The following is a 27,836-nucleotide window of genomic DNA, read 5'->3' on the forward strand; positions in this document are numbered from 1 at the left end:
ATGCTGTTGATAGAGCGTATGTGAGCTTATTGTTACAATCACTAAAAAGATGGACAGAAAAAAATACAGTGCAGTTTTCATTTGTTATTGCGAGTTATTTAGAAGACAATCAAGTGATGTCCTTACCTCTTCATTACATGCTTTGTATTAAATACATACTGTAGATGTATTATATTATTTTAAGCTAGACGGGCTCTAGACGCTAGACGCCAATGCATGCCCTATCTCACAATGTTAATGTTCCCAGTCAAGAACAAATTTTTCCAATTATCCTGACACCACATGAATGCAGCACAAATGCTATCTTGCAATGTAAACAAAAGTGAAAAATATCTTGCGTCCCCCATGATTTGGATCTGCTCCAACATTTAATGGGTTTTTTCCTTGCCATCGTGAGTCTAGTGGGTCACATATGTATATCTATGTGTACAGTAATTACATTAATCTTGCCTTACATGGAAAGAAACAGAATCAGCGAGAGGGGTTAAACACAAATTGGAAGCCTTAGAGGCAGAAGTTAAAAAGTGCTTAATTTTGCTTTACTTGTCAAAAGTAGAGGGATTGCTGATAGATCTTGTGAGACTTCAACCGTCAAAGGTGATTCTATTGCACTAAACGAAGATAAGGGATTAAGCCGTGATATTCATCCAGTTATCCTGGATGAATTTAGCCTGGATTTGGTTGCACAAAAGCAGACTCAGAAACTTATAAAGCAGCATACTGTACAGAATTGGCTCAAATAAACTTATAATAAGTGGAAGACTGCTGATAAAGAAGAACTACAAATTAAACTGAATTCTCTGATACTAGAAAATTAATGACACTTAAATTTTCAATGAGTGAAGACCTCACAGTGTAATATTATCACTCTGCATATTCTGGACGTTGCCAAAAATGAAAAAGTCAGTGCCTTTAAATTATCTTTGTCACTTCTCACTTAATAATCATAAATCCATGTTAATAAATACCTGTAATGTTCTAGGAATCTGTTGAGCGGGTGCGGTTTTATAATTTGGCCATTGTGAGGACTATTGAATGTCAGTGTGGTAAAGACTATAAAAATAAACACTGTTCATGAGGTGTAGTATGTGAATTATTTACATATGTGCAAAATAAAATAATTTCTTAAATTAGCATATCTATAATTTAAGAGTTCCTAAACTCTACAGTATGAGGCATAATACCAAAATAAAAAAAGTATTTTAGTATGCATTGTATTTATACTTATATGATGATGTATTATATTATTTTAAGCTAGACGGGCTCTAGATGCTAGACGCCAATATATGCCCTATCTCACAATGTTAATGTTCCCAGTCCAGAACTAATTTTTCCAATTATCCTGACACCAGATGAATGCAGTACAAATGCCCTATCTTGCAATGTAAACAAAAGTGAAAAATATTTTGCGCCCCCCCGTGATTTGGATCTGCTCCAACATTTAATGGATTTTTCCTTGGCCCAAGCTACACCCTTTCACCAAGTTTTAAGGAAATCCTGCTCACATACAAACTAAGCCGAAAACCTAACATCCTTGGCGGCGGTAATTAATGCGGTTTTCCTACCTTTTCCATGACTGACTTCCACAGTCCATGTACAGTTTAGGGAGTTAGGATACAGCTCCGGGAAGCCAGGTGATAAGATGATGCCTCCAGGTCCCCTGATGTCCCCACCGCATGATGCTGAATAAAAAAGGGAAGATAATGAATGATAACTGTGGCTGGAAAAAAAGAAAATTGTAAATGAACCAATAAATCCTTCACCTGAAGACCGAGGAGCAATTTAAATGAATAATGCATTTAAGTCATATCACATTCTGTCCTGCTATTTTTATGAGTACATGTAATTCTGCCAACACAATGTTTATTTTCCCTCCCTCTCTCTCCAAACTTGCCCTACTGCCAGGACAATAAATGTTTCATTAATTCAGCTATCCATCCATATTTTCTCTGTTGCTATGGTATCTTAAACTGAAAGACATTGTCCGAAAACATGACAATCCATTTAATGTATTCACAATTCACAAGAACTGACACAAGCATATTAAACTGATGAGAGCATCAGGCTTTGTTATGATTGTGACCTCAAAGTGATTTTCAATTTCTTCCAAATAGAAACAATCAGCCCAGTGCTACGTTCCAACTACTTTTCAGTCAGGTTGGGAGGATAATCCAGTTACAACCCACCGAGTAGAGTAGTAACAGTTGAGGTGATAAGGAGTGTTGTCTAAAGCAGCAACACTCATTGTCACCTCAGTAATATGACTCTTACGCATGTTGACTATTAAATTTACTGCCAGAAAGCTTCTTACCTTATCAAAGGACGATAATGAGTTAATCTCAACCCTCATTGGCTGCGGAGTACTGGAAGGTAAATGCTAGATCCGATTGAAGGTTAGCTGGTCTAAGTGGATATTTTTGAAACCTGCAGTGTCTCATGCCGTCATTGTGTTTCAACTAAAAGCTAATTTCACATACAGGGAACTGCTTTTTAAATACAGCATTGATGAAAAGTGTGTGTGTGCGTGCGTGCGTGGCCCGAATGCCCAAAGAGTGGTGTTACAAACAAATGTCCGGATGCCTTCTTCAAAACAGCAATCGTTGACAAATATTAGAAGTAGAACTCTTGTGCATGTACATATTTTCAAACTAATGAATGTCAGATGTTGTTTTGAGGATCGCCGAGATGCCTGAGGCTCCACAGCTGCACACACCCACCCCACTCTTATCCTCTCTCCTTCCACCCTTGGGCCCTCCAGCAAGAACAACACATCAAGGCCTGAATCCTTTCCCACTAACAAAATCATATTAAATAATTTATTAATGAGCCAAAATTACATAAAGTCATTAAAAGTGGATGAGTAAGTTTGGCAAATGATCTACTTTAGAGACTCTATAGGCAGAGGGCCAAGGCATTTGGCACCAGTCTGGCACACACCTAGGCAAGAAAATGCTTCAAGATATGAAATAAATTTTCAAGACAACCATTTGACTGAAATAACACGGCACTGTATCATATGCACGATATGGTAGTCACTACCAACCGTTGCATGTATTTCATTCGTTATATTTTTTCAACTGAGTGATCCCTGACTAAGAGACATCATTTACGGTTTGTGCGCTGCAACAATAATCGCTACAATTGACCTGCAGTGCACTTCTAAAAAGGACAAAGAGCAAAACCGTACAAACACAGCCGTGAGATATCTAAACTGCTTTGAGCATACTCGGTCTTCAGTATTACATGATTTATAACACCCCAAGTAAAGCCTGCTTCACACGGGACGATTTTAAAATTGTCGGCCAATTTTCCAATCCTGAGAGACCCCATACACGGTGATGAAAAATCAAGGGTCTAACAGTTTTGGTCGTACAGTGTGTGGTGCGCAGCACACGGCAAAATCAACACATCTCACACAAACCGATTTGACTCCCGAGCATTCCCAGGTCAGACGGGAAATCTTGCAAAATCCCTCGAGATCAAACGTGACTTCAGAGTAAACAATCATTGCGGACGAAGAGGATGCAGTGGCGATAGTTTGTAGTTGTAGAAAAAAAAACGTTATCAAAAGAAAAGGCGATGGTCAAAGAAGACAACGCGAGCATGGACTATACTTGCTACATAATGATATGGAGGTGATTAGTTTTTTCTCATAGAAATGTCGTTACGTGTTACACAGATTAATTACTGTTGAAATAAACGTTTGTATATTCGTTTCCATGTACTCTGGTGGACTGCAGTTGTGGATGTAGTTATGCCCATCGACTTTATTTATTTTACACAGGCTGCGTGCTCGTTTGTCCCCGGGGGACACCACACACAAGGAGAAATCGGGCCAAAAAAATCCAACATGTTGGATATCCTCCTATTTGAGATCGGAGCGGTCCCGACGTCCTTCCGAGCAGATGAGCGCAGTCTTAACACACCACACACGGCAGGAATATCTGATCAGATTATTTTAAGGTAATCGGAGCATCCTTAGGATTGTCGGGAGGGGTGAATCAGGGCTAAAATTGGCCTAATTATCCTGCCGTCCGAACCAGGCTTAAGTTGTTCACGCAAGGACTAGGTCTATTTGTTGAATAAAAAGCATTATGACAAGCGTATGTTTGGTTAGTCAGACCTGCTGTAGGCGACCCATGGTCACTTAAGCTTGTGTCGTTCGTTACCACTTGCAAACAAGGCAAGAGGTAACCACACAAACCTCGTTTTGAGAATAAATACAGCAATAAGCTGCTGCTGAAAGAACCCAGTGACCTATTGCCAGTTACTAGTGGCAGCATCCCATAAATATTTGTGGCTAAAAGACCACCAGACTATCTATACTGTATGTATAAATACACTGTATTTTCTAAAAATAATTCTGACATCCTAATGAGATTATGTGGTGCCGTTTGAAATTCAATCAGTGCTTCAAATCATAACCAGGTCAATTATTAAATGTCCCTTCAATGACTCAACAGTCATGTTGGAACGCTTAAAAGGACAAGAAGGGTGGTCCTTGTATTTAATGGTGATTCTGCTCTGACGTGTTCAAAGGGCCATAAATTATGTGATAGTGTTATCCAGAGGCATTTTAAAAACACACAAACCAAAATAGTAAAAAAAAAAAAAAATCTTACAAATATGATTAGCATTCACTCAAAAGAACACTGTGCTGTCATGGATGAGACTGATGGCTGAGCTGGAGTGCATGGCAAAAAAAAATTACATTTCGTATACGTACCATCACAAGTGGGCAGTGGGTGGCTCCAGAAGTGGTTCTTCTCACAAACCAGCGGCTCCTCGTGGCTCAGCCTGTATCCTGGGTCACACTGGAAGGACACTGTGGAGCCGATGGACAGGTCATGGCTTAACCGTATGCCATTCACTGGGATACCAGGATCCATGCAGGAGTATGTGTCCAATGTGACCACTAGAGAAATTAAAAAATATGTTTTGAGACAATTGTACATGGAATCTTCACGATTCCTTTTTTGTTACATTTAAGTAAGTCACCCACTAAGAGAATGTCAAAAGTAGATGTTCTACTGTAGGTGTGAGGAGTACAGGGCATGGTGAGAGAGAACTGGAGTATGACCTTGGTGAACCTGTACAAATATACTCCTGTTCTATGCATGTGTTGGACCACCACTTTTGGTAGAAAAATATTTGTATCCACTAGTTTTGCTTCTAGAGTGAGCTGTTGGATAGTAGTGCTAGGTCCCTCTTAATCTTCAGTGATGTTAGCTGCAAAGAAATGCTCTTGTTTTTCCCTGCGATTTCCAGGACTGCTGTTTGGATATCCTTCCAAGTAGGGTTGCTTTTGACACACTACAAATATGCTGAGTTAGGCATGACTGACAATTGTGTAAGGCGTTATTAGGTCATCGGTGGGAAGTCTATTCTAAACTATGAGTATTAGAACCTGTATTTTATCACTTACTTTTCCATTTCACAAACAATTTAATTGAACATGTAAGCATTAATATTAAGGAGTCACTGGGAAATGGCTATGGTCTGCCCGTCTAGTAATCCATCTATCCTTCCATAATTACAGAGCATCCATACACAGTACAAAGCCAGTAGATATCATTGAAAACTGATAAGTAAAACTGTATGGCGAGGCAAAAGCACATCCGATTATCTCTCACTTAAATGTCATTTGGACCAAAGTTATGTATTGGTAGATCTCCACTTTTTTGGAGGAATTGGTTGGAAAGGGGAATTGTCACACTGGGGGATCTGTATCTCGGTAGCATATTGAAATCCTTTGAAGATGTGGTATTGCAATTTGGAATCCCTGGGTCTCAATTTTTTAGATATTTGCAACTTCGCCATTGGTTAATGGGGCTTTTTGGATCCAGTGTCTCAGCCCTGAAGGCACCAGAATCTTTAGATAAGGTCTTGTTGAAATATGGAAAAAAGGTCATTATTATGAGGGTATTATTCTATGCTTAAGCAGAACCTTGGGGATGGAGCCTGGACAGCCCTCAATAAGACAGGGGAAAGGGTTCTGAGTATTACACTGGATGATGAGGAGTGGGACAGAACCTGCAGGAATATTAAAACTATGTCATGCGATGAGAAGGTGTCTCGCTCCTTTTAGACTCTCTCCAGACTGTTTAGAATTGGTCTGAAAAAAAATGTCCTACAGTCCTGTGATAAGGTCCAGGATTTGTGGTATGATAACATAGGTCATGTGTTCATGCTGCGAATTGTATGTTTTGTATGTAAAAAATAGAAAAAAAAGAAAGTAAAATCACAAAAAAAGAAAACATAAGTATTAAGATAGAAGCACACCTGATCAATAATAGATACCTTGAGCTACTTGAATCAAACTGTGCCCGTACATAATTTGTATTATGTATATATTTGGAAAGAAGTGCTAATTCAGAACAGATATTGACAAAGCTGCACCTTTTGTTCTATTTCGGAGGTGTTTCTGGTGCGGTAGTAGTTTCAGGTGATTGACCCAGTCAAGGGACCTGGTGGGATGTCTGTGAGCCCAGCATGAGGTGTATTTAAAGGGGCAGCACACAACGTGAAATGTATGCGAAATTGCATCAACTGCAGAATCAAACAGCACTGTATACACACACTCTCAGCAAGCCAAACAAATACTGTCTGAATAGATCCAATTCCCTATTGTATTAAATAAATAAAAAGGAGGAGAAGTGCAGTTCTACTGCACGGCCAGCCGAAGTTACTTCTGGCTACGTGGCACAGCATTAGCAGCAGGAAATGACACAGTTGACAGTGTAACACGGTTATGCTATATGGTTTGTGAGCTATAGAATACAGTCATCAACATTTATAATCTGTATAACAGCCCAGGCTGACCAGGCTGATTATTTGTGTGTAAATAGGACTCTTCCTTTATACTGCCAAGCCTCTGTAGAAAACATGTCTTGCTCTCTTTGAGTAATACATGATATTTTCATTAAGGAAATACATGGATCTTTCCTGAACAGAATAGTACAGCATTCATTGATCACTGCTGGTGTTTGCCCCTGGGGTGCAAACATTTGGTGAAAAACAAAAAAAATACAAAACTAATGATTTATAAATAGAACGCTCATGAGTGAAATTAGAAAAAACAAATACTTAATATGTGGGCCTATATATGATTTGATAACATTTTATAATACTTTTTTGTAAACGGAATATATGTAATAGATTAATTAAAGGGAATGGTATGCAGTGTTTCTGTGCCTCAGTTTATTTACAGCATAATTCAGAACAGCCCTACTTTGTAAGACCAATTTTACAAATGAACCAGGCTGGGTTTCCCCAAAGCATTTCAGCAATAACATATGTCCTAAATTGCAATGGAAGAAGCTAATATGATCTTACTGTTATTGCTTTTCAATAGCCTCATCAACAAAAGAAAAATGCACTTGAGAGTGAAACATAATAAGACAAAGGCACTTGTGGTATGCTTTCAGTCAATAATACAGACATAATAACAAACTCTGTCTTATGAATCACATCTGAGTGACAAGGGTAATGGTGCTAGTGCAAAATAGATCACACTATGTCCAGAGTATTTTTCTATTTGATTTTTCAAAGACTACCACTCCATGCATAATGATGTGGAGAAAAAGATTTTACCCGTTATACATATTATTTGATTATGTACATTAGAGAGCTAATAGTTCCCTATCCTCACCCAGATTTTTTTGTCAGTCTGTGCACTTGAACCAGTCCCTCCAGGATTTCACGATCGCGTCAATTCATGCGAATTCAACCAATCACCATGAATTTGATGAGTCTTGCAATTTTGACCAATCACCACAACTTTTCCGCAAATTTGACCAATAACCTGAAGTTTCCCGCAACTTCAACCAATCCCACATGCATTCTTAGAGCCACTGACCAAGCGGGAATGAGAATGGGTTGCTCATTTCCTTGCTTCTAATATGAAGACGAGACGTGTGTGACTCAAACATCTCACATTTACCAACAAAACGTACAGCGAAAGACCATGCAAAACATTTCAGACTGTCCTGCCAACCTGTATACATTTTAACTAGGGCTGGTCAAGTTAACATGTTATTATCGCGTTAACTCATTAATTAATTAATTCCGACAATTATTTTATCACGCATTAACGCAGTTTTTATTATTTCTTTTATTATTGTAAAAGTCTGTTGCTCACAGGCTTTTATTTTGTAAAAGTCTGTTGCTGACTGCTGCCACGCTTACAGGAACCAGAAAAGAAAAGAATTGGCGGATAAACAAACCAGCAAACATGGAGAAGGGTACAGAACTTTTACATGGCCATTTTCATTTTAAAGTTTTTCCAGACGGCGCAGTAGACAGAACCAAAGTTATTTGTAACCACTGCAAAGTTGAATTTTCTTATCACCGGAGTACTTCCATTCTGAAATATCCCCTAAATGCAATACACACCGTTGAGACAATTGCAAATCATTAAACGAAACAAACAGTGGCGCATCGGCAGACTACGTTAGATGCAGCATGTGGGAGAAGTATAGATAAACAAAGGCAAGAGAAGCTAACAAATGCCATAGCAAAGTGGATAGCTACAGACTGCAGGCCCATTAGTGTTGTGGAGGACGTCGGTCTGAGAAACATTCTGAGAATTGCAACAAATGACGGCAGGTATGAGATTTTACAAGATGCACCATCACAAGAAGAATACACGAGTTGTATGAAAAGGAGAGGACTACAAAAGTGCACCTGCTGTTGCTCTCACTGGGGACTACTGGACATCACTGGGTAACCATAATTACAACCAATACAGTTTTAATGTTATGATTGTGGCTCAGGATTTTGTGGGCAGTTTTTATTTATTTATTTATTTATATTTATATATATATATATATATATATATATATATATATATATATATATATATATACATACACACACACACATATACATATCTATCTATCTATCTCAGGATAACACAAACGCACTGAACTTTCTGCAGTAGTTTCCATGTATTTACATTTATAGCACAATATTATTCAATACGCTGCATTCATTAAGATGTACAGCCGACTTTGTCCTGAAGTTTGGCTTTGATTTCACCCAGAATCCATTCCCTAACCTCCCACACAAAAAGCATTGCAAACAATAGGGTTTTTAAACTCAACCTGAAGTAACTGTAAGGTATCCTTAATCTAGTTATGTTACCACTAATGTTAATTCTTAAAAGGGGTGATAGAATGCAAAACCGATTTTACCCTGTCATAGTTGAATAACGGCAGTTCGGTAAAATAATCGGAATCTAGGTCACGCAGATCTCTGCTATTCCATTACAAAATTCACTTCTGAAACTTTTTTATGCGAGAAATCAACCATGTAAAGGTCAAATATGGGCCGTTTTACGAAAATGGATGGCTAATTGCAAATTTTGTCCGACTGTCTGTCAGAGTTCAGCGGCCGGTGCTGCCTGGGTTGCTACATCGCCGCCCTGCCTGTCCTCCGTCACAGAACCCGGCCTGCTGCGAGCTTGATTGAGCTCGGCCGGCGGCCCGGTGCTCAATACCCGCGCAAACTCACCCTTTTCTGGGTGAACGAAAGTGTAGCTAGCTAGCTGCGATATTTCCCCATTGTACTGAATGGGGCATATAGCTAGCAGCTGCTCGTACTACAAAGATGCCTCACGTTCATAAAAATGCCTTAAAATCAAATCGGACACAACGGTTAGCTTTATAAGACATTGGGGAATAATGTTATATAAGTGGCGTGACGAAATTCAAACCATAAATATATTATAGTTATGTCGGCAGCCGGCCGTGGAGCCCCGGTAGTGCAGTAATCCACAAAGGGTGACTTTGCGCTGGGTATGGAGCCCAGCTGGCTGCCGCTTTCTCGTCAGACTGCGTGGAGCTCCTAAAGTCCGACACATCTTACCAAATTTGCAATTAGCCTCGTTTTCGTAATTTTCGTAAAACGGCCCATATTTGAGCTTTATATAGTTGATTTCTCACATAAAAAAGTCTCAGAAGTGAATTTGGTAAGGAAACATTGCAGTGTCTGGAATATGAGACTCTGTCGCGTCTCTAATGTGTGTGTATTGGGGATTCGCTCAACCAATCAGCGCGCGTCTCTAGTGTGTGTATGGTGATTCGCTCAACCAATCAGCGCGCGTCTCTAATGTGTGCGTATGGCAATTCGCTCAACCAATCAGCGCGCAGCTCATCTAAATATTTATGAGCATACCATATTTGGAAGAAAAGCTCTTGTTACACAGGGATGCATAAGGGCCAATAAAATATTAACCAGGCCATTTTCAGCCCAACCAATGTTACATACCCCATTAGGAGACCATTAACCTGACTCTGCCAGATGGATTGCTTCGCATTTGCTCGGCATATCCATCTGGGAACTTTCCGTTGGAGAACTTTTGGGAAGGGGCGGAAATACTGGTTAGCTGATTGGATGAACCATCTGTCTATCACCTATGTTGGTGATAGACGGGCCAAATCAACCAATCAGATCCACGAAGCTTATGAAAATACAACCACAAGCCCGCCCATGCTGCTGCAGGCAAAGCATAGCTCGTTAGCTCAGCATGCAAGCAACGTGTCGGTAAAGGATATTTGCCGTTTGTGTAACTAGAATTTAGGAATAAAAGTCACCATTTCAGGTTCCCGGACCATATTCCAAAAGAAGGATCCAAGAGAAAAAAAGCATTAGCGAGCGGCTAACAGAATTAGGGCTATACCGCTGTCTGAAAATACTGGTTAGCTGATTGGATAAACTATCTGTCTATTACCACCTAACTCACCTCAAAACCAACGCTGATGGGCTCGGTCGTTTGGCTAACGGCTCCAATTTTTCTCTATCTCAAGATGCCAGACTGATCTGCAAGTGAAAAACTGGAGCTTGCGAGATCAGAACGGTCTCACAAGGCTAGGAGACCATAAGGAACAGTGTGAAATACCCTATATAATCATTCTATCACCCCTTTAACAATACAGTGTTGACCTTGGTCTCCCTTTTAAAATGAGCAATGTTTAAAATTCTGTAGTCTTACTCTTGAACTTTTCTCCCAGTACCTGAACTGAAAGAACTTTGCTTCATCCTGAGAACAAAAGCTCATTAAGTCAACTTGTTATAAAATTATTGGTGCTGTTATCACATAATCCACCTGAAACACATCCTCAACACAGTTTGGTCTTCACACAGTTTCAGAAACTTTATAAAAGTGTTACAAAACATTTTGGAATCCTATGGAAATTACCAAGAATATTTGTGTACTGCTCCAAAAATATTTTGCATTCATAACCTTAATGTTTTGCAATGCATGAAGTAGGCCTGCACGATTAATCGCTATAAAATTGCGATCTCGAATCACCCTGTTCGCGATTTAATTTTTAAATGGCCAGTATGTACTTTATTTTCTTTATTCATTGAAGCCTCTATGTTTACAAGCTTGTGGTGATGCGCAATGTGCTCTAGGTGCCAAAAAAAATCTGTTTGGTGCTGCCAATTTGTTTTGTTTTGTCATGGTTCATGTGTGCAACAAACATTACACTTTGTGAGAAAGAAATCTTGGCAGAGAATGCTGAAAAACAAATTCTAAGCTAAACAATTGTGATTCATATTTTTCCCCGAATCATGCAGGCCTAGCATGCAGGCAAAAGCAGGATACGCTCACCTTCATAGAATATCTTGAAGCCACTGTTTGATCGACTGTTATCGGTGGTGAAAAGCAGATACAGAAAGTTGCTGCTACTAAACAGGAACTGAGGGACCTGGGTTCCATTAAATGAGCCAATCAGAGGAGAGAGCAGGTTGGGACCGTCATGCACTTCCAGGAAGTCATAACTGAGTTCAGTTTGAAACCTTCAAAGAGAGCAGAGAGAGGAAGATGCAGAGAACACAATTATTTGTATTCAAAACAATTCTTCTGCTTTGACAAATTAGACAGTTTGAAGCCATTTAGCCTGCTGTGTCCGCAGAAAAAACATTTTACTTTTAAAGAGATAAACGAGAAGAAATAGCTTGCACAACAAGTGTTCCAATAATTGCAATAGTATAAGATCAACGAGTTTCTTGGAAATATGACATGGTATGGTCACCCTCAGGTCTCTACATCATCGGAAAAAATACCTTCAATTTCAGCAAGAGAAAGGCCAAGCCTCACTTTGTTTTTAATGCAAAGAGGTAAAAAAATCAACTAGGCATGGGAAAACTTTGTCTCATTTAAAGTGAAGAGGGGCAAAATATTTGGGCTCATTTCACAAATAAAAATAAAAAAATCACAGAGAAAGTAGCTCTTTGTTTCTTTATAAAGTAGTGTGCCAGCACTGAGACAGCATTGATTATAAAATATGAACATTGTATGGTTTTGCTCCTTAATGGTAAGAAACAAAGATCTTACAGCAGTTTTTTTCTTTTACTGCAGCTCTCTAAGGAAGTGAGCGGGAGCCAGTAAGCAAAATAAAGAATTACTCAAGGCTTTCAACATTTTTGGAAAAAAGGTCCAGGACTGCGTTCCACCTCCTGACTTTATATCTGTAACTCAGAGGCTTCCTGGGCTCGGTGTACGCCTTATGTATTTGTGCACATTTTAATTCATACGTCTGTGTTTAGTTAGCAATAGCAGTACTCACATGCAATACAGTATGTGGATATGGTATACGTACATAAGGGATTGTGTGCTGTCTCAATTTTTGTCAGTGTCTTTGTGTTAGTGTACAGTATATGCGTGTATCTTTGTTTCCACGGATGAGTTGCTGAAGCACTGTCATACAAACCTGTCAAAGCTGATCTTGATGGAGCTTCCCGGCTCGGCCTCAATGACCCACTCACAACTCAGAGAGTCTTTGTAGTAGCCTGGCCACCCCGGGGAAAGGATGACACCAGACGGCCCGGAGTAGTGGCCACCACAAGGAGCTGGAGGAGCAGAGAGGTGGAAGAATGGTGGGAGGGATTGGGGAGGATAAAGATATAAATTAAAGGCATAAATAGATCTAATAGGAAAGGAATAAAATAGGTGAAGAAAAGTTGTTGCTTTAAAAGATGATAACACCCAGTAATCTTTTTGTACCCACATGAAAAACATTGAAAGAGAATAAATATAGGATGAGTCATCAAAGGGCTGTAGTTACACAAATACCTGAAAATAACAACAAAAATGTAGCCCAGTTTGGATGGACTGCATGTTCCACATATCCTACTCACTTTTTTTTTTTTATCAAGATTCCCTCCGTTTTATCTTTCTCTATCTAACTCAATAGTTGACACATTGGTCCACAAACCACACAATTATTAGCTATTCCATTTTAGTACCTTCACATTTGGGAATGAGTCCGCTCCACATCCCTTTGCCTTCCTCCAGATGGCATGTGATGGTGTCAGCCCCCTGCGTCTTGATGAAGCCCTCCTCACAAACCACTGAGATGGAACTACCCAGTTGGAAAGTGTCCCCAAAGCGCCTGGCATTCAACGGTATGCCAGGGTCAGGGCACTCATTATGCCCGAAAGCTTGTAATGAAAAGAAAGAGAACAAGATCTAGTGACAAACGCTCTTGTGTGAATGAGAAACGGGGTCTTTGAGGAGTCAGGAGATAAGGAAAATGGATGTTGCTGTTCGTAGAAGAGAAACTAAACCTAACCGAGGTCTGCTCTGTACACCTGAGGGTGACAATAGCCTCTGTCTTTCGAGCTTGTTGTGCCTTTCACCAGATAAAAACAATTACAACACTGTTGCATTAAGCCATTAGGCACAAGAGTTAGGAACTGTATGCACTATTCTAAATGCTGTTTGTTTAGGCACTATAGCTTCTCTTGGGAATACAATGTAGTAACATATCTCCTTATAGCTTAAGCATTCATTTTCAGAGGAAACGAGTATGCTTTGTGACTGAGAACATGCACATTATAACAAATTACCGGTACTGCTGAACGTCATCCCATCCTTTATCATTAATAAGATATAAGATGTAATTTGTTTTCACTGTACTCTAGCTCATTTTTGTTTCTTTGGTTAGTTGTTCTGTTTTTAGTGTACAAAGTTAAAATCTCAGTCAGTCCTGATATTTGTAAAGAGACAATCATACTAGTCATCACACTAATACCGAACCATAAAAGGAAAATGGTGAATGCAATTATTTGTTCATAGATGCTTTACTATGATACGATTCTTTAAATTAAATTGATCTAACAGTCCCTTACTGCTATAGGTGATGTTGAACCCTCGCCCAGACATAGAGTGATCAGCCTGAAACTCCAGCTGCAGAACATTGCTGTTGGACGTCAGGTGGGAAGGAACTTCGGCCCCTGAGAAGCGTCCTAGTATTATGGCTTCTGACTGGTCCCCATCTTTGATAGTGAGGAAGTCATAGGGAGGCTCCAGGTCAAAATCATTGAAAGCCAGGTGTATTCTGGAGCCAGGCTCAGAGATAATAAGCCACACACAGTTGAGGTTGTTTCCATAGCCCTCTGGGTAGTCAGGAGACAACACGGTCCCCATGGGGGCGGTAAAGTTGGAGAAACAGGGGACTGTGTGATAGAGGGGAGGTATACATTAGTAATGATTTAAAACACTTAAATATCCCAGGCAATTTGTTTAAAAGCAATTTTCACTGGTAATATGACAATGTACACTGTGGATACTGCCACGACAGATTCAGGCACAAAGATCAGTACAGAGCACTCTCAGTATTGTATAACTAGCTCAGCAATCAGGAGGCAGCACTGCTCCCATGGGTGCTGAGTAGTTGGGAGAAACCTGAAACTATAAGGGGATGGAACAGAGGAGTTGGTGTACAAAGATACAGACATACAGCAATATAGACGCACAGAATACTGCACATTGTCCCAATGGAGCAGAAGACAAGATTTATTTTGGTATGGTTAGATATAGTGAAACTCACAAGAGGGGTTTAGGACAATGTATAGTATAATAGGTTTCCGTTCTCCTGAGTATCTGTATAGCATAACAGTGTGCACCCTACTTTCTTCTCTTTCAAACCCACCCCACATAACAAGGCAAGCACATCCTATCAATTTCCAATTTTACGTTCTGTATATTGCTGTTTGCACACAATGCCCTGCATGGTCATTTAACAACACTGTAATTAATCCTCCAATAGCTTAGTGTCATTGTGAACTTTCCAAGCGCATAAGTAATTGCTTCATTTGCTGTCACGAAAAAAAAAAAAATGTATTGGACTCACATATGCAGATGGGGATATTAGCCGACCACTGATTGTTGTTCTGGCAGGTTATCATCCTCTCCCCGATGAGCTCGAATCCAAACTGGCATTCAAAGCGCAGAACATTTCCATTTAGAAAGCCACTACCCTCTTGGTAACCGTACAGGGGTGTGCCAGGGTCACCACAACTCTCTTTGTCAATTTCTGTGGGTGAGGCAAGGATAGGAGAGGAGGAAAAGGGGATGGAAAGAGGGGAAAGGGGAAAAAGTAAAGTACAAGCTAAGTACTTTGAGGTACTTTTTTCCTTAAAATTATCTATAAAGGTCCAGTTGAAGAGTCTGAGAGCCTGGTTAAGGAAGTTTTTTTTTTTTTTTTTTTTTTTTTTTTTTTAAAAAGGAGATAGCGAAGGGACTGAGAGACAGGTAGAAGGACAGAAAGGCAGACAGGAAAATTGACTCGTTGCTTTACTGAATGAGACGGTCGCAGACAAGAATACAGACAGTGAGAGATGATATCGGCACTAAAGTCTGTGTACCTTTATAGTTGATCTTGAAGCCGATCGAGCCCACACTCTCATCAGACTGGAGATGAAGCCACATCTGATGGGACATGCTGACAATCAGGTCTGGTACAAAGCTCCCAGTCAGCCTGCAGAGACGGCAACAACAAAAAAAGTCACTATAGTATCAAAACCCCCTTCTCAAACATCATCTCATCCCACAGAGTTATATTATGTTTTACATCTAAAATGTATAGAACCAAAAATGCAATGTACTGTGTTAATATTATGCAACACATAAATGTGTTGCATAATATTAATTATAGGTCATCACAAAGTTGGATTCAACAAAGCCAGCCTTCATTTAAAAGGTGCAGTTATTACATTCATTCAGAGGTTCTCTGCATATTGTGACATTATCTAAAATGTAGCTCTAGCTGGCATTGCAACATTTGACTGCATGAGCAATATCACAGTATAATATATAACCAATGAAGTGTTTTATGTGGTACTTACACTTGTATTATTGTTTTAGAATCACCTACTTCCCCTCCATCTCCGATTGTTAGCGAATCATACCCAATTTCTAGGTCGAACTCTTCAAAGTTGATCTGAATAACCTGTAATAAAATATGATTTGATAAGTGTTAGCATGCAGCATGGCAGTGCTTAAGAGTAATATTTAGAAACATTCCTATAGAATCATTTATAACCAAGTCTGTCCACATAGAGTGCAGATAATTTGTGTACATATGTTGACATGTTAAAATGTTGTGTTACATGTTAATTTTCTATAAATACAAACAAAACTTAGGAGTCGGAAAGCCCCACCATCTGCTCCTTAAGGCATTCTATTTGCACCGAACTGTACCCAAGTGGTTCAAACCAACAGCTCTACCGACAGACATTGCTATCTTGAGAGTCAATTTTATTTGTGGTATTTATTTATTTATTTATATGAGCCAAACCCTCTCAATGATGAGCAGTAATTCCAAATGATTCTCAAGTTTTATTACCAAATAACCTGCCATTTCAGTTATAGGAAATTCACAACATGGCTGCTCATTTTCATAACTTGCCTTTTGAGAGTGTGTTTCTGGAGACAACTACAGTATGTGATGCCATATACATTTTTGCAAGCAGAGCAGACAGCAACATGTTTGATAAATGCTGTAAGAGCCTTCCTATCTTCCTATCTCATAATTCAGATAGCTGCATAACATAGCCTACATTCTGGAACTTGTTTGAATTATGCATAAACCAACCCTTAAAACTCAAATCAACAATGTCTTTAAGAGAAAATGGAAAAAAAACTCAACTCACATCAAGTTGTGAAAGAGTTCATAACCTTGCCATACACCCGCAAACAAAAGGACACCCCATACATCCTTCAAAGCAGTATAGAAACTGACAGCAGCATCTCATTACATTACTGTGCTTTAGAGCGCAAATCAAATACTATAAACCAATCATTGCTGGCAAATTTAAGAGTTTAAAACTTTGAATTGCCTGTCCGCATTCACCCTTGAAATAGCTTTGTTAGCTGCTGTCACTGGTCTTGGTCTTTTTCTTTTACCTTAAATGTACATAACATCACAAAAGATGACATTTTCACTGATCAAACTGGCCACAGCTGCTTAAACTAAAAATAATTATGTAAAATTGAGGCTACTGCAGAGACAGGACACAATAAAGCAATATTATCTCAACCTATACTTGCCGACACGAATTAGTGTTGCAAAAAAGGATGTTTTAATGACCCGAGTGTCACATCTGTAGATGACAAACATATGATGGCTGCTTGCTCATCCTTAACATCCCTTTCTCTGGCCATTGGGACGACAATGCCTGCACAATATCATTGTGTAACAGTCTCATTACAATGCACGCATAAGCATAATTACCATAATAACACTAATGGACCAAGTTTCAGTGCCAAGTCAATAACGTGTTTGCCTAGCAGAGGGCACGGCGGCACAAAGCTATGGCACTTGCCAGTCCTAGTGAGTTCTGAGCAAGTGTTAGTTGGTTAGTTATTAGTTATTAGCAGGATAGCACTCAGTTGACAGCCCTGTGTATATGACTTACTGGAATACCAATAAAGAGACAGATTCTTTTGTAGAAGAGCAATAATGACCATTAGGAAAACAGCTTTGACCTCTTCACTTTGGGGAAAAACTGATCTCATTCAATCATTATTTCTCTCCATTTCTGTAACCCAAAATGTATGAAGCAAATCGCTTAATTATCAACAGCTTAGTTTAGGGATAACTGAAATGCAATCCACTGCAGCCATGTACATTAACGAGGGGCAGTGACAATGAACTTAAGTCAAAATACATGCATATTCTATGTAACCTTTCCCCACCCTGGGAAGTCCTTGGAAAAGAGATGCACACATAAATATGTATCCAGGAACAGAATGCCAAGACAAATGATCTACACCACAAGGGAGGGTGGGGGGGGAACTTTTCTAATGTAAAATAGTGAGGGTGTACTCTCTGGGGCACAGGGGGAAAATGCCTATTTCTGTTTATCATATAACATAAGGGTTTTTACACTTGTGTATAAAAAACCCAATTGGGACATTACACTTATTAATTATATTGTTTCTTAAACTGTCAGGGATTTTTTTTCAATGAATCAATCAAGAAAATAAAGTAATTATCTCATCTTTATATATACCATATGCACAGTGCAAAGAGACTGTTCTGACGTAAATTTTACAAGTGGTAGTCAAGTAAATATCTGGTGGGATTGTAGGTCATTTTGGAAAACACTTTTTAACTCATATCCAACTATTATTTTCACCACCTTTGACAGTAACCATGGCCCTCACATCTACAGTATGTGTTTTTAAGTCTTTAACTCCTTTATTTTTTGATTTATGTTTTATTCATGCTATAAAACAGATGTGGATAGATACGACACAAAACATAATTTGTACTGTACACTGTTATTGTTAAGTGAAGATGAGGGTCCAAAAGCCTGTTATCGTTGGGTCCTCAGAAGAACCCTGACTCTATTGTACTACCTTGGTTGGATCGCTGGCTGTGATGATCCACACACACTGGGAGTTACTCTCATACTGGATAGGGAAGTTAGGAGATGTAAAAGTCCCAGAGGGTCCTTGTAGATTCGACCCACACGTTTTCACTGCAACAGTATACAGATAAACATGACAAGACACAGACGATAAACATATTAAGTTAAAAGACAGATTAAAAATATCCTTGATTATTCAAAAACATCTTTACAGTATATTTCGTATAAATCATCACTACAAAACCTAAAAGTCAGTGCTAGGACTGTTAAATTTACAATAAATATTCTCAGAAGGCAGAGTAATAACTCCTGCATTGTAATATGACAGAATAGTAATGTATTGTTTGCACAAGTAGAGAGAAGGTCTATTAGCTGCATTTCCATTAATCAAATTCTAAAAAGGTGCTCCAGGTATTATGAAACATAGCAAAACAGGCAGAGCATTTTGGAATGAATGAGTGCTGCAGCAGTGGCTCTCATACATAATTAACAAAAATGAACTTTCCTCTATCTGCATAGAGCCTATATCCAGAGGCACTGCCTTAATCAAACTGTTTTATTAGCTCTTCAGAAGCCTCGCTCACCCTTGCAGACGGGTCTGTGGTCGCTCCAAGCCGCAAAGACTTCTGCTACGCGCTGGCAGGTAATCGTTTTGGAACCTTGCAGCACATGGTCTTCATCACAGGAAAATTGAGCAGTTGCTCCGATGCTGAGAGAGATAACAAACACCATTAATGCCTGAAAAAGCAATCAATTCTTCAAATATGACTCTTCATGAAATATCAAATTCATTATTTATTTCATGTTGTCCATTACAGGTTTGCATTGCACTATGCGTCAAAAGATCAAATTCAGTAGATTCAGTAGATAGAGTGAATTTATCAATTTATTTATCAATTGTCCTTATACTCTATACTTGCAGAGAAAATCTCCCAGTTAAAAAGAAAAACAATGATGCCCTTTATGCGGTGAGTATTTTTTGCACATAAACTGAACTCAATTACGTTCACATAAGAACACTACACATAACATATATTGCAAATTAGAGCCAATAGAGTCCAGTGGAGAGTGATCGTAGACACAGAGGGGTATAAATAACATGGGCAAAGAAATATTCACTCAGTTGTGAGAGTGGACTTAACTGTGGCAGGTAGCTAAATCTTAGCGTCCACCTGTTTCAGACAAAAATGTAATCCAAGTCTGCTATGTGTCAAAGCAAATAGTCTTAAAGTGAAGATGTATGGTTTTTTTCTTTCCTGAAAGCTGAATGGGTCTGGTTCATCATAAAAGAAGACCTACTGAACAATATTAGCAAGAATTATATTAATCCATGACTTAAACACTTACTTAATAGATCAAACATCCCATACGTGATAGTAATATAACAAAGCTTCAAAACAGATGGAGGTTGTCATAACGAGATTAAAACTGGGTTTGCGTGCACATACATTTGGTTGCCTTAATAGAATGTGACAGCATGACTTAGAATATGCTGCATGTCGTCATACTGAAATTGGATGGAGAGCATGCAGTCCTGTTCCTTCTCTCCTCCTCTACATAAATCTGAGCACCGTCATTTCAGCTGTTAAAGCACCAACTCACCTGAAGTCGGAGCCAATCCGTTTGCCATTCTCCGGCTCCCCTGGGTCAGGGCAGTAATTAGACACCTGTTTGATTCCTCCTTCATTCACTGAGAGAGAAAGAGAAGGACCAAGAACATTGTATGAAAGATACTTTAATTATCAAAGCTACTTTCAGAAAACGCCCGCTGCAGTGAAAAGCACTAGAATAGTAGATGACTCTTATGTCTGTTTGAACGTTCAGTGGTTATGTTTGGTAACCAAATTTGGTTCCTGAATCATGTAGTTAGACAAATCGACCTTATCTCTCAGTGTCAGACTTTCAACCGCCAGTTATTTGGCAGCGCGGTTGTGAATACATGCGTGTTTTGCAATACCAGAGTGAGTGCCAAGGGTAAATGCAACTCTCCTACCTGAGCTAGACAAAATAGAGGGAAATATATCTGGGCCAAACGGGGACTAAGAGGATTAAATAACCTTCAACTATCAATTGCAGGAGCTACAATAATCACTCAGTGAGACTCCATACATAATAACAGTTTAAGTACACCAGATAAGGCCTTGTAGATATGTTTTCATATAGAGTGCAGCCTTCACTATGGCAGGAATGTAGAGAGGTGGCTTGGAATAGGAAAACAGTTCAATGTCTTTCTGTGCTCTGACTTTTAACAAGCTCATCTCCCCCTAGCATTAGGATCTGTAAATCAAAGACTACATGCCCTGGAAATGAAATTCATAAAATATGTAGTATCATAATTATCATAAAATTTTGTTGTAATATTTACAATACGACATCACCTCATCCCCTCTTACAAAGACCTATCTGTTTTTACGCAAGAAGCTCTACCGGCATGCGTTTCTTTTCTTTGACTTCTTTCAGGGAGTTCATTAGCTTTTAAGTTAATTGTTGCGGGTTATAATACAGTTATGGGTTAAATTATATGCAGTGAATCCACAAGGAATATGAAGCATTTCTTCATAGTCTTTTAAATGATATACAGTATTGTCTCATAGAAAAGATTACAGCCCTCTGCATTATTCATGTCTCCATGCAATGCTGAATCTATGACACATAAGGTAATAAAGATTACAACCTGTTATCATTGAAGTGTTTAGCACACTGTGGAGTTAGAGGGAATTGTGTTCCAGATTTATGTTAATGACGAAGCTCCGCAAGCAATTAGAATGCATTCACTTTGGTCTGAAGTGTACACAAATCATCTGACAAGTGAGTGGTCACTCAACCTTGACTACTGCTGTGTACACACAGTGCATGAACATAAGTCAATCTCGTGCACTGCTTAAAGAGTACAAAATGAGACAGAGGGTTTTTTTGGCAGACTGAAACGGATCAAATTTAGCATTTTGCTGCAATATACATAACTGATCTAGTTGATCAAGAGTGTCAGGACAGGACGTCTGAGACAGCAGGGGAAATAGGTCATCAGAAAGAAAAAGAGACTGCACTTCTGCAAAATCTAGTACTGTAGCTTAATTCCTTCACCAAATGATGCAGCAAAAAAAAAAAAAAAAAAAAAAAAAAAAAAAAAAAGAGACAAGAAAGAAACAAAGACCCAGAACGCAAGACCTACATAAACAAAAAATCCAAACAATGAAAACAGTTGCATAATAAAAATAAAAGACTTACTCAAAGACAGTTTGTTAGTGTTGTCCTTTCCTGGTAATAATTTTACCCCTCTGGATTTAAGCTCTCCAGAGCTTTTCACTGGTCGAGAGCAACAGAAAGAGTTCATTAGATAAAAGAAGTTACAGTATTAGATGTGAGAAGATACAGTGCAAGTGTTTCTTTCTCTGGATAGTACTTGGTCCTATGAAGAACATCAAAATGTAATTGCTACTGGTGTACATCCTTTTTCAAAAGAAATGAGTCCAACAGCTCTGATGCATTCCTAAGGGTTGCCCTGGCAATTCTATAAAACCTAAATTAGTTTCTCACGTTTGTTTGTTCATATAACTCAGATATATTAAACACTGGATGGAAATTGATTGGTCAGAGTAGATTTAATGGTTATAGCTTTTAGCGGGGATATGCAGAATCAATGAGCAGCCCAAAGACCGCAGTGCTACATATTAAGACAAAAAAAAAAAGAAAACAGGTGATGAAAGCAGCTGTAAATAATTTTGAAGTATCAACGGAAGAGCCAAAAGAACTGAATGATGCATCAATTAAAAACAAGGCTATTTGAATCTGAAAACATTCAGACAATCTCCTCTGAACTGCGTGTATGACAACTGGTGCATTCAACATGTTATAAAACACAATTAAGATGTGAATCTATTTAGTGACCAGATAAGGATTGTTATAAGCTCAAAAGCCCACTGCATAATAAAACCCAACAGTACCCGTTTAAAAAATATCTGCCCTTGACATCATAAATAACAAGCGCATATAGAAATTGATTTACCACTGCACAACGATGCACCGCAATAGATGAGACTTGTGATTTTTCATGCAATTGATTTTATGTCTTCATTTACAGTGAGTTGCTACACATGCATGTTACTGAATTTTTTTATAGAGCTGTTTATGGTGAAGTTGCAGGTTGCATATCTGGTTTGGGGCTAGGCCTTTATGGTATAGTACATGCTGCACATACTGTGAATTTAAAGTCATGCCAGAGAACAATGTCAGGGTAATGGATTTTTGAGTTTTTATAACGGGAAAAGTATATCCAGTATTTATCTCTCAATATATGGTTAACAAGGCCCCTTTGAAGTCAATGGTTTGAAGTAAAAAAGGGCCTCATGCCCTTTGCAGAAGTGGTATTAATCAAACTGTTCAAATATTCAATTAACAAAGATCAAAAACATGTTTTGTGATTAGTGTGTTTTTCTTACAATGATCCCTTTATGTTCAAGTAGGGGGCCCTCTATTACGATGTGCAAATGAAGTAATCATGCTTTACCTTGATACTGAGCCCTGAAGCCTTTGTGGCGGTGGTTGCTCTCTGTCACAAAATGCAGCCGCAGCCAGTTTTTGTTGCTGATGATGGGTGCTGGAATATTCATTCCAGTCATCCTGAATGTAAAGAGTCACAAATAAAATAAATACACGTCATTTGTTTTAACTTTAAGTCAACTACACAGCTTTCTTGTCACTAGCATCCTTGTGTCACCATAATCACCTTAAAAAAGGAAGGAAAAAAAAAACAGGTAATTGAGTAAAATGAAAGAAACCTGAAAACATTGGAGAAAATCAGAGGAGATACTACATCCAATTCTACAGTACAGTATGTCATGCATGGATAGAAAATAGTCCCCTTAAAATGAAGACCAGCCCTAAAACCTAGAAAAAAAGACCACATTACTTTGAATCTGCAGGTTTTTAATAGTTTGTGCTCTAATATGTACAAATGTGTGTGTGTTGGAAATAAATAGGAAGACAAATAGTGGCAGAGAGAAAAGTGTGTGAAAATTCTGTGTGTGTTCTTTCTTACTTTATGGGTGCTTTAGATCAGAAGTTTAATTCAGCATGTGGCCGCAGCTTAAGGGACCCTCCATAATTGTAGAGATTTAAAGATGCCAGGAGCCTTCTCATTTGTCAAGATGACCAGCTCTGGCTTTTTTCATTAACTTGCAATCCCTGCACCACACCCTATTGTACCACAGTCAATAGCAAACAATGCCATTCTAGTTATCAACAGCCAGTGAGTGAGTGAGTGAGTGTAAGGTTGGTTTTCCTATGTATAGTCTTTGGCAGAGGGGCAGGCAGACAAAATCAAAATGAGAGAAATGAAGATCATAGATTGAGAGAAAGAAACAGGAAGAGATTAATAAAGTAAAACAAAAAAGGGGGAGAGGCTGACATTTCCCTTTGTATCTATTGCAGATTTCAGAAATACATTAGTAAGTCTACTTGACTCTTGATTTTTTTTTTTATTTCACAGGAAATGTTACTATAAACGGCTTATTTTTTACATTTTCACCCCAACCCTCACATGTAACACCTGTTACACACTAACAATTACACAATTCAGTGTTTCCCACACATAGACTAATGTGTGGCGGTGCGCCACACAATCAACACCGGCCGCCGCACATTGAGTTATTTTTTATTTATTTTTAAATGCTTTTTAAAACACATTCCACTGCATTTCCTTTCCCTGCTCTCCTCTGTCCCTCGGGTCTGGGTCTCACACACACACACACACACACACACACACACACACACACACACACACACACACACACACACACACACACACACACACACACACACACACACACAGTGCGGTGTCTTTAGCCCCCAACGTCTCCTTCCAGGCAGCGCAGCAATGGTTATCGTTAGGGTTAAGGTGAGGGTTACCTGCCTGGAAGGCAACGGAGGCTTAAAACACCATTGAGCCCACCATGTACACAGCGTTTGTCTACATAAAAGGAGAGAAGACAGCTGGCGAAATTCACAAGTTCACGAAAGGTTGGTATATATATCTCATGAACACCTTTACGCAATCACACATTCACAATCACGACCCGACTCTTAGCAAACATTGCGCCTGCTTTAGAAAGTTAACTAGTCACAAGTTTGCGGGAAAATGGAGTTGGGTTGTTGAGGTCAAAACACTATATGTAGCAGCTGTGAATCTAATAAAAAAGGAAGAGAGATGGTTACTGTGAATAGGGTTGTGGTTATTCTGCTCTGAGTGCAAAAGCAAATCTAAATTGAGATCAGATTCTTGAAGTTGAAATAATCACTGGGTTACGAGAAAATGTGGCTGGTTGTATGGGAATACTAGATGAGCGCAGAGCCAAAAGTGAAGTAGCTGGGCAAGATTTAGCCTCAAACTCACACCAACTCAGTGTTGGCTCCTTAATCTATAGAGTCCAAGTGTACACTACCGGTCAAAAGTTTTAGAACACCCCAATTTTTCCAGGTTTTTATTGAAATTCATGCAGTTCAATGTCTTATTGTACTCTAAAATGAAAGAATAGAACAAATTAGCAATTTAAGTTAAAAAAGAAATCATGGAATCAATTTATAAACCAAAACGTATAATATTCTTCAGAAAGTTCTTCCCAACTCCGTTGCAGAAGTTCCCATAATTGTGTAGCACTTGTAGGTTGCTTTGCTTTCACTTTTCTGTCCAGTTCATCCCAAACCACCTCAATGGGGTTTAAGTCTGGTGACTGTGCTGGCCACTTCATGTTTTTAAGATTACCATCTTGTTCTTTTTTGCTAAGGTAGTTCTGGCATAGCTTGGACTTTACATTTTGGGTCATTATCTTGCTGTAGGATGAACCCCTGACCAACTAGGTGCATACCAGAGGGTACTGCATGGCGCTGCAAAATGCTGTGGTAGCTGTTTTGGTTCAGGGTGCCTTTCACTCTGTGCAAATCACCGACCGTGGATCCAGCAAAACAGCCCCAGACCATCATGCTTCCTCCTCCATGTTTGACAGTTGATGTCACACACTGAAGAACCATCCTTTCGCCTACTCGACGGCATACAAAAATCCTGCACGATGAACCGAAGATTTCAAATTTTCAGCTCGAAGTCTTCTTTTTACAGTTGAAACAGACTTGCTTATTACGACCACTATTAAGCAATGCTTGAAGCTGTTGTCCTGTGAGCCGCCTATCACGCAAGCTGTTGACTCTCAGAAACTTGTCTTCTGATTCTGTTGTGGCTTTGGGTCTGCCAGACCTCTTCCTGTCAGAGTTTCCCCCAGTTTCTAAGTGCCTTTTGATGGTAAAGAATACTGTACTCACTGACACCTTGACTTTCTTTGCATTTTCTCTGTAGGAAAGACCAACATTCTTAAGTGTTATGATGGTCTGTCTCTCTTCCATTGTTAATTTTTATGGCAACACACTTTCTGCAGTACAATACTGTCCAAATAATGCTCATGAGGGTATGGTACCACAGTGTGTTCCAACAATAATTTTATACAAACAGAGGGGGTTGTAAGTAATCCAAACAAGTTGGAACACCTGTCGGAATTGGTAGCACCAACTTTCAAAGCTTGATCAACCTCAATTGCTGCAGAACAGCTTTACGTTGTTAACCCACTTCTTGTTCCCTGAAAAAGGCCTTTTTGTAAAATTCTAAAATGTACATTATTTTTCAGTTTTGGGTAATCTTACTTTTTTTTTAACCTCAGGCAGTTCACCACTTACCTTTGTACCATTTCAAGCTATTCATTGGACTTGAACTGCTAAAATTTCAATAAAAAAACAAAAAAAACTGGGGTGTTCTAAAACTTTTGACCAGTAGTGTATATTAGCCACCCAATAGTAAATGTTTAGATTAGGAAGAGCCAGTCCACCTATGGATCTATTAGGGATGGTACGGTTCATTAAAAAACATCCGAACCATTCGGTCCGCTTGTCTTGGTTCGGAACGTGTGTGTGTGCCGCACGGTTTGACGCATGCGCAATGTGGCCTTGTGCCCGTCAGGTGCCCCGTATGTGACCTCAGTGAGTTTCCCTTTCGCGCGAAAGAAGAGGTGTGAACAAGTTACCAACAAAACGTACAGCAAAAGACCGTGCAAAACATTTCAGGGCGTCATGCCAACCTGTATACATTTTAACATCAATGTACTGTAACGTTTTTTCACTCGCTGAAGCGGCTGCAGTTTAGATCCTGTCTAGTCTCTGCAGCGGGCGGGGCTGCTCAGTTCTCCCCGCGACGGACGTGCGCGCGCGCGCGCGCACACACACACACACACACAAACACACACACGGTGGATGCAGGAAATAAACGGAGAGGAGACGTATACAGGAGGGCCTGACAGCTACGGTCATTATTGTAAGTACAATGATAAGTCCAATAAGTATTTTATTAAACCATATGTGTGTCCCAGCCCAGGATAGGAAATTAACCAACAATGTGAACTGTTTTATGTTTAACGTATTCTGACTTATTCAAAAGACGGAGCTTTAAGAGTTCCCCTCTTTTTCTTTTAAAGGATACATTTTTGTAAGAGCTACACAAGAGCAGTTTGATAAATCCAAGTTATTTCAATTGATATTCTGTAATATTTCAATCTTCATGTGCACAAAAGGCACATAAGTTCCTGTAGATGGCAATACACATTCTCCTTTATTTTGCCAAATAAATGAAAAGCTTGTTGAAATCACGACAATGTCTTCCCTCTTGCTGTATCAAAATCTCAGCTAGCTTTCCTCAGAGATGGTCTTAATAATGTGCTTAAAGTCAAGTCAAATTCAGTTTGTGCATGATTAGGCTACATGATATAACTATATAATTATTTAATACTGTATCCTACATCAGTGGTTCCCAACCTGGGGTCCGGGCACCCCCAGGGGGGGCGGCAAAGATCACAGGGGGGGCGCGAGTCTTTATCTGGTTTGAGGTTGAGGTAAAAAAAAATGTTTTGCACATGTTAAACAAATTATAATACACTAGAATATCTAATGTATACAAAAGTCTGTATGAAAACTATATATTTTGTTGTATCCTCAATTTTCCTGCCCCACGGCATCACTATTATATGAATGAAACATGCCGGAGAAACAGTGCTGATAACTCCTCTGTATCAAAAAAGAAAGAGGCTCTATCTCGAGAGTTACCTCAACTTCGGTTTTGGGTGGGGGGGGGCTCAGCT

General features: G+C 39.2%; 1 protein-coding gene across 4 annotated transcripts in view; it reads right to left on the minus strand.

Moving 5' to 3' along the window:
* LOC114556692 (CUB and sushi domain-containing protein 3) overlaps positions 1–27,836 on the minus strand; it is a 258,762-nt gene that overhangs the window by 164,816 nt on the left and 66,110 nt on the right. For all 4 annotated transcript variants that reach the window (XM_028579712.1, XM_028579713.1, XM_028579711.1 and 1 more), the window contains exons 6-19: positions 23,174–23,286; positions 21,895–21,972; positions 20,269–20,356; positions 19,251–19,375; positions 18,656–18,777; positions 16,138–16,241; positions 15,658–15,770; positions 15,144–15,326; positions 14,140–14,466; positions 13,255–13,449; positions 12,720–12,858; positions 11,618–11,805; positions 4,727–4,915; positions 1,566–1,682 (exon numbers count right to left, since the gene is read on the minus strand). In XM_028579712.1, the coding sequence (XP_028435513.1) occupies positions 1,566–1,682; positions 4,727–4,915; positions 11,618–11,805; positions 12,720–12,858; positions 13,255–13,449; positions 14,140–14,466; positions 15,144–15,326; positions 15,658–15,770; positions 16,138–16,241; positions 18,656–18,777; positions 19,251–19,375; positions 20,269–20,356; positions 21,895–21,972; positions 23,174–23,286 (2,081 nt within the window). The remainder of the gene's footprint in view (positions 1–1,565; positions 1,683–4,726; positions 4,916–11,617; positions 11,806–12,719; positions 12,859–13,254; positions 13,450–14,139; positions 14,467–15,143; positions 15,327–15,657; positions 15,771–16,137; positions 16,242–18,655; positions 18,778–19,250; positions 19,376–20,268; positions 20,357–21,894; positions 21,973–23,173; positions 23,287–27,836) is intronic.

The sequence above is a fragment of the Perca flavescens genome, chromosome 6 (genome assembly GCF_004354835.1).
Source record: "Perca flavescens isolate YP-PL-M2 chromosome 6, PFLA_1.0, whole genome shotgun sequence".
In the NCBI taxonomy this organism is placed as follows: domain Eukaryota; kingdom Metazoa; phylum Chordata; class Actinopteri; order Perciformes; family Percidae; genus Perca; species Perca flavescens.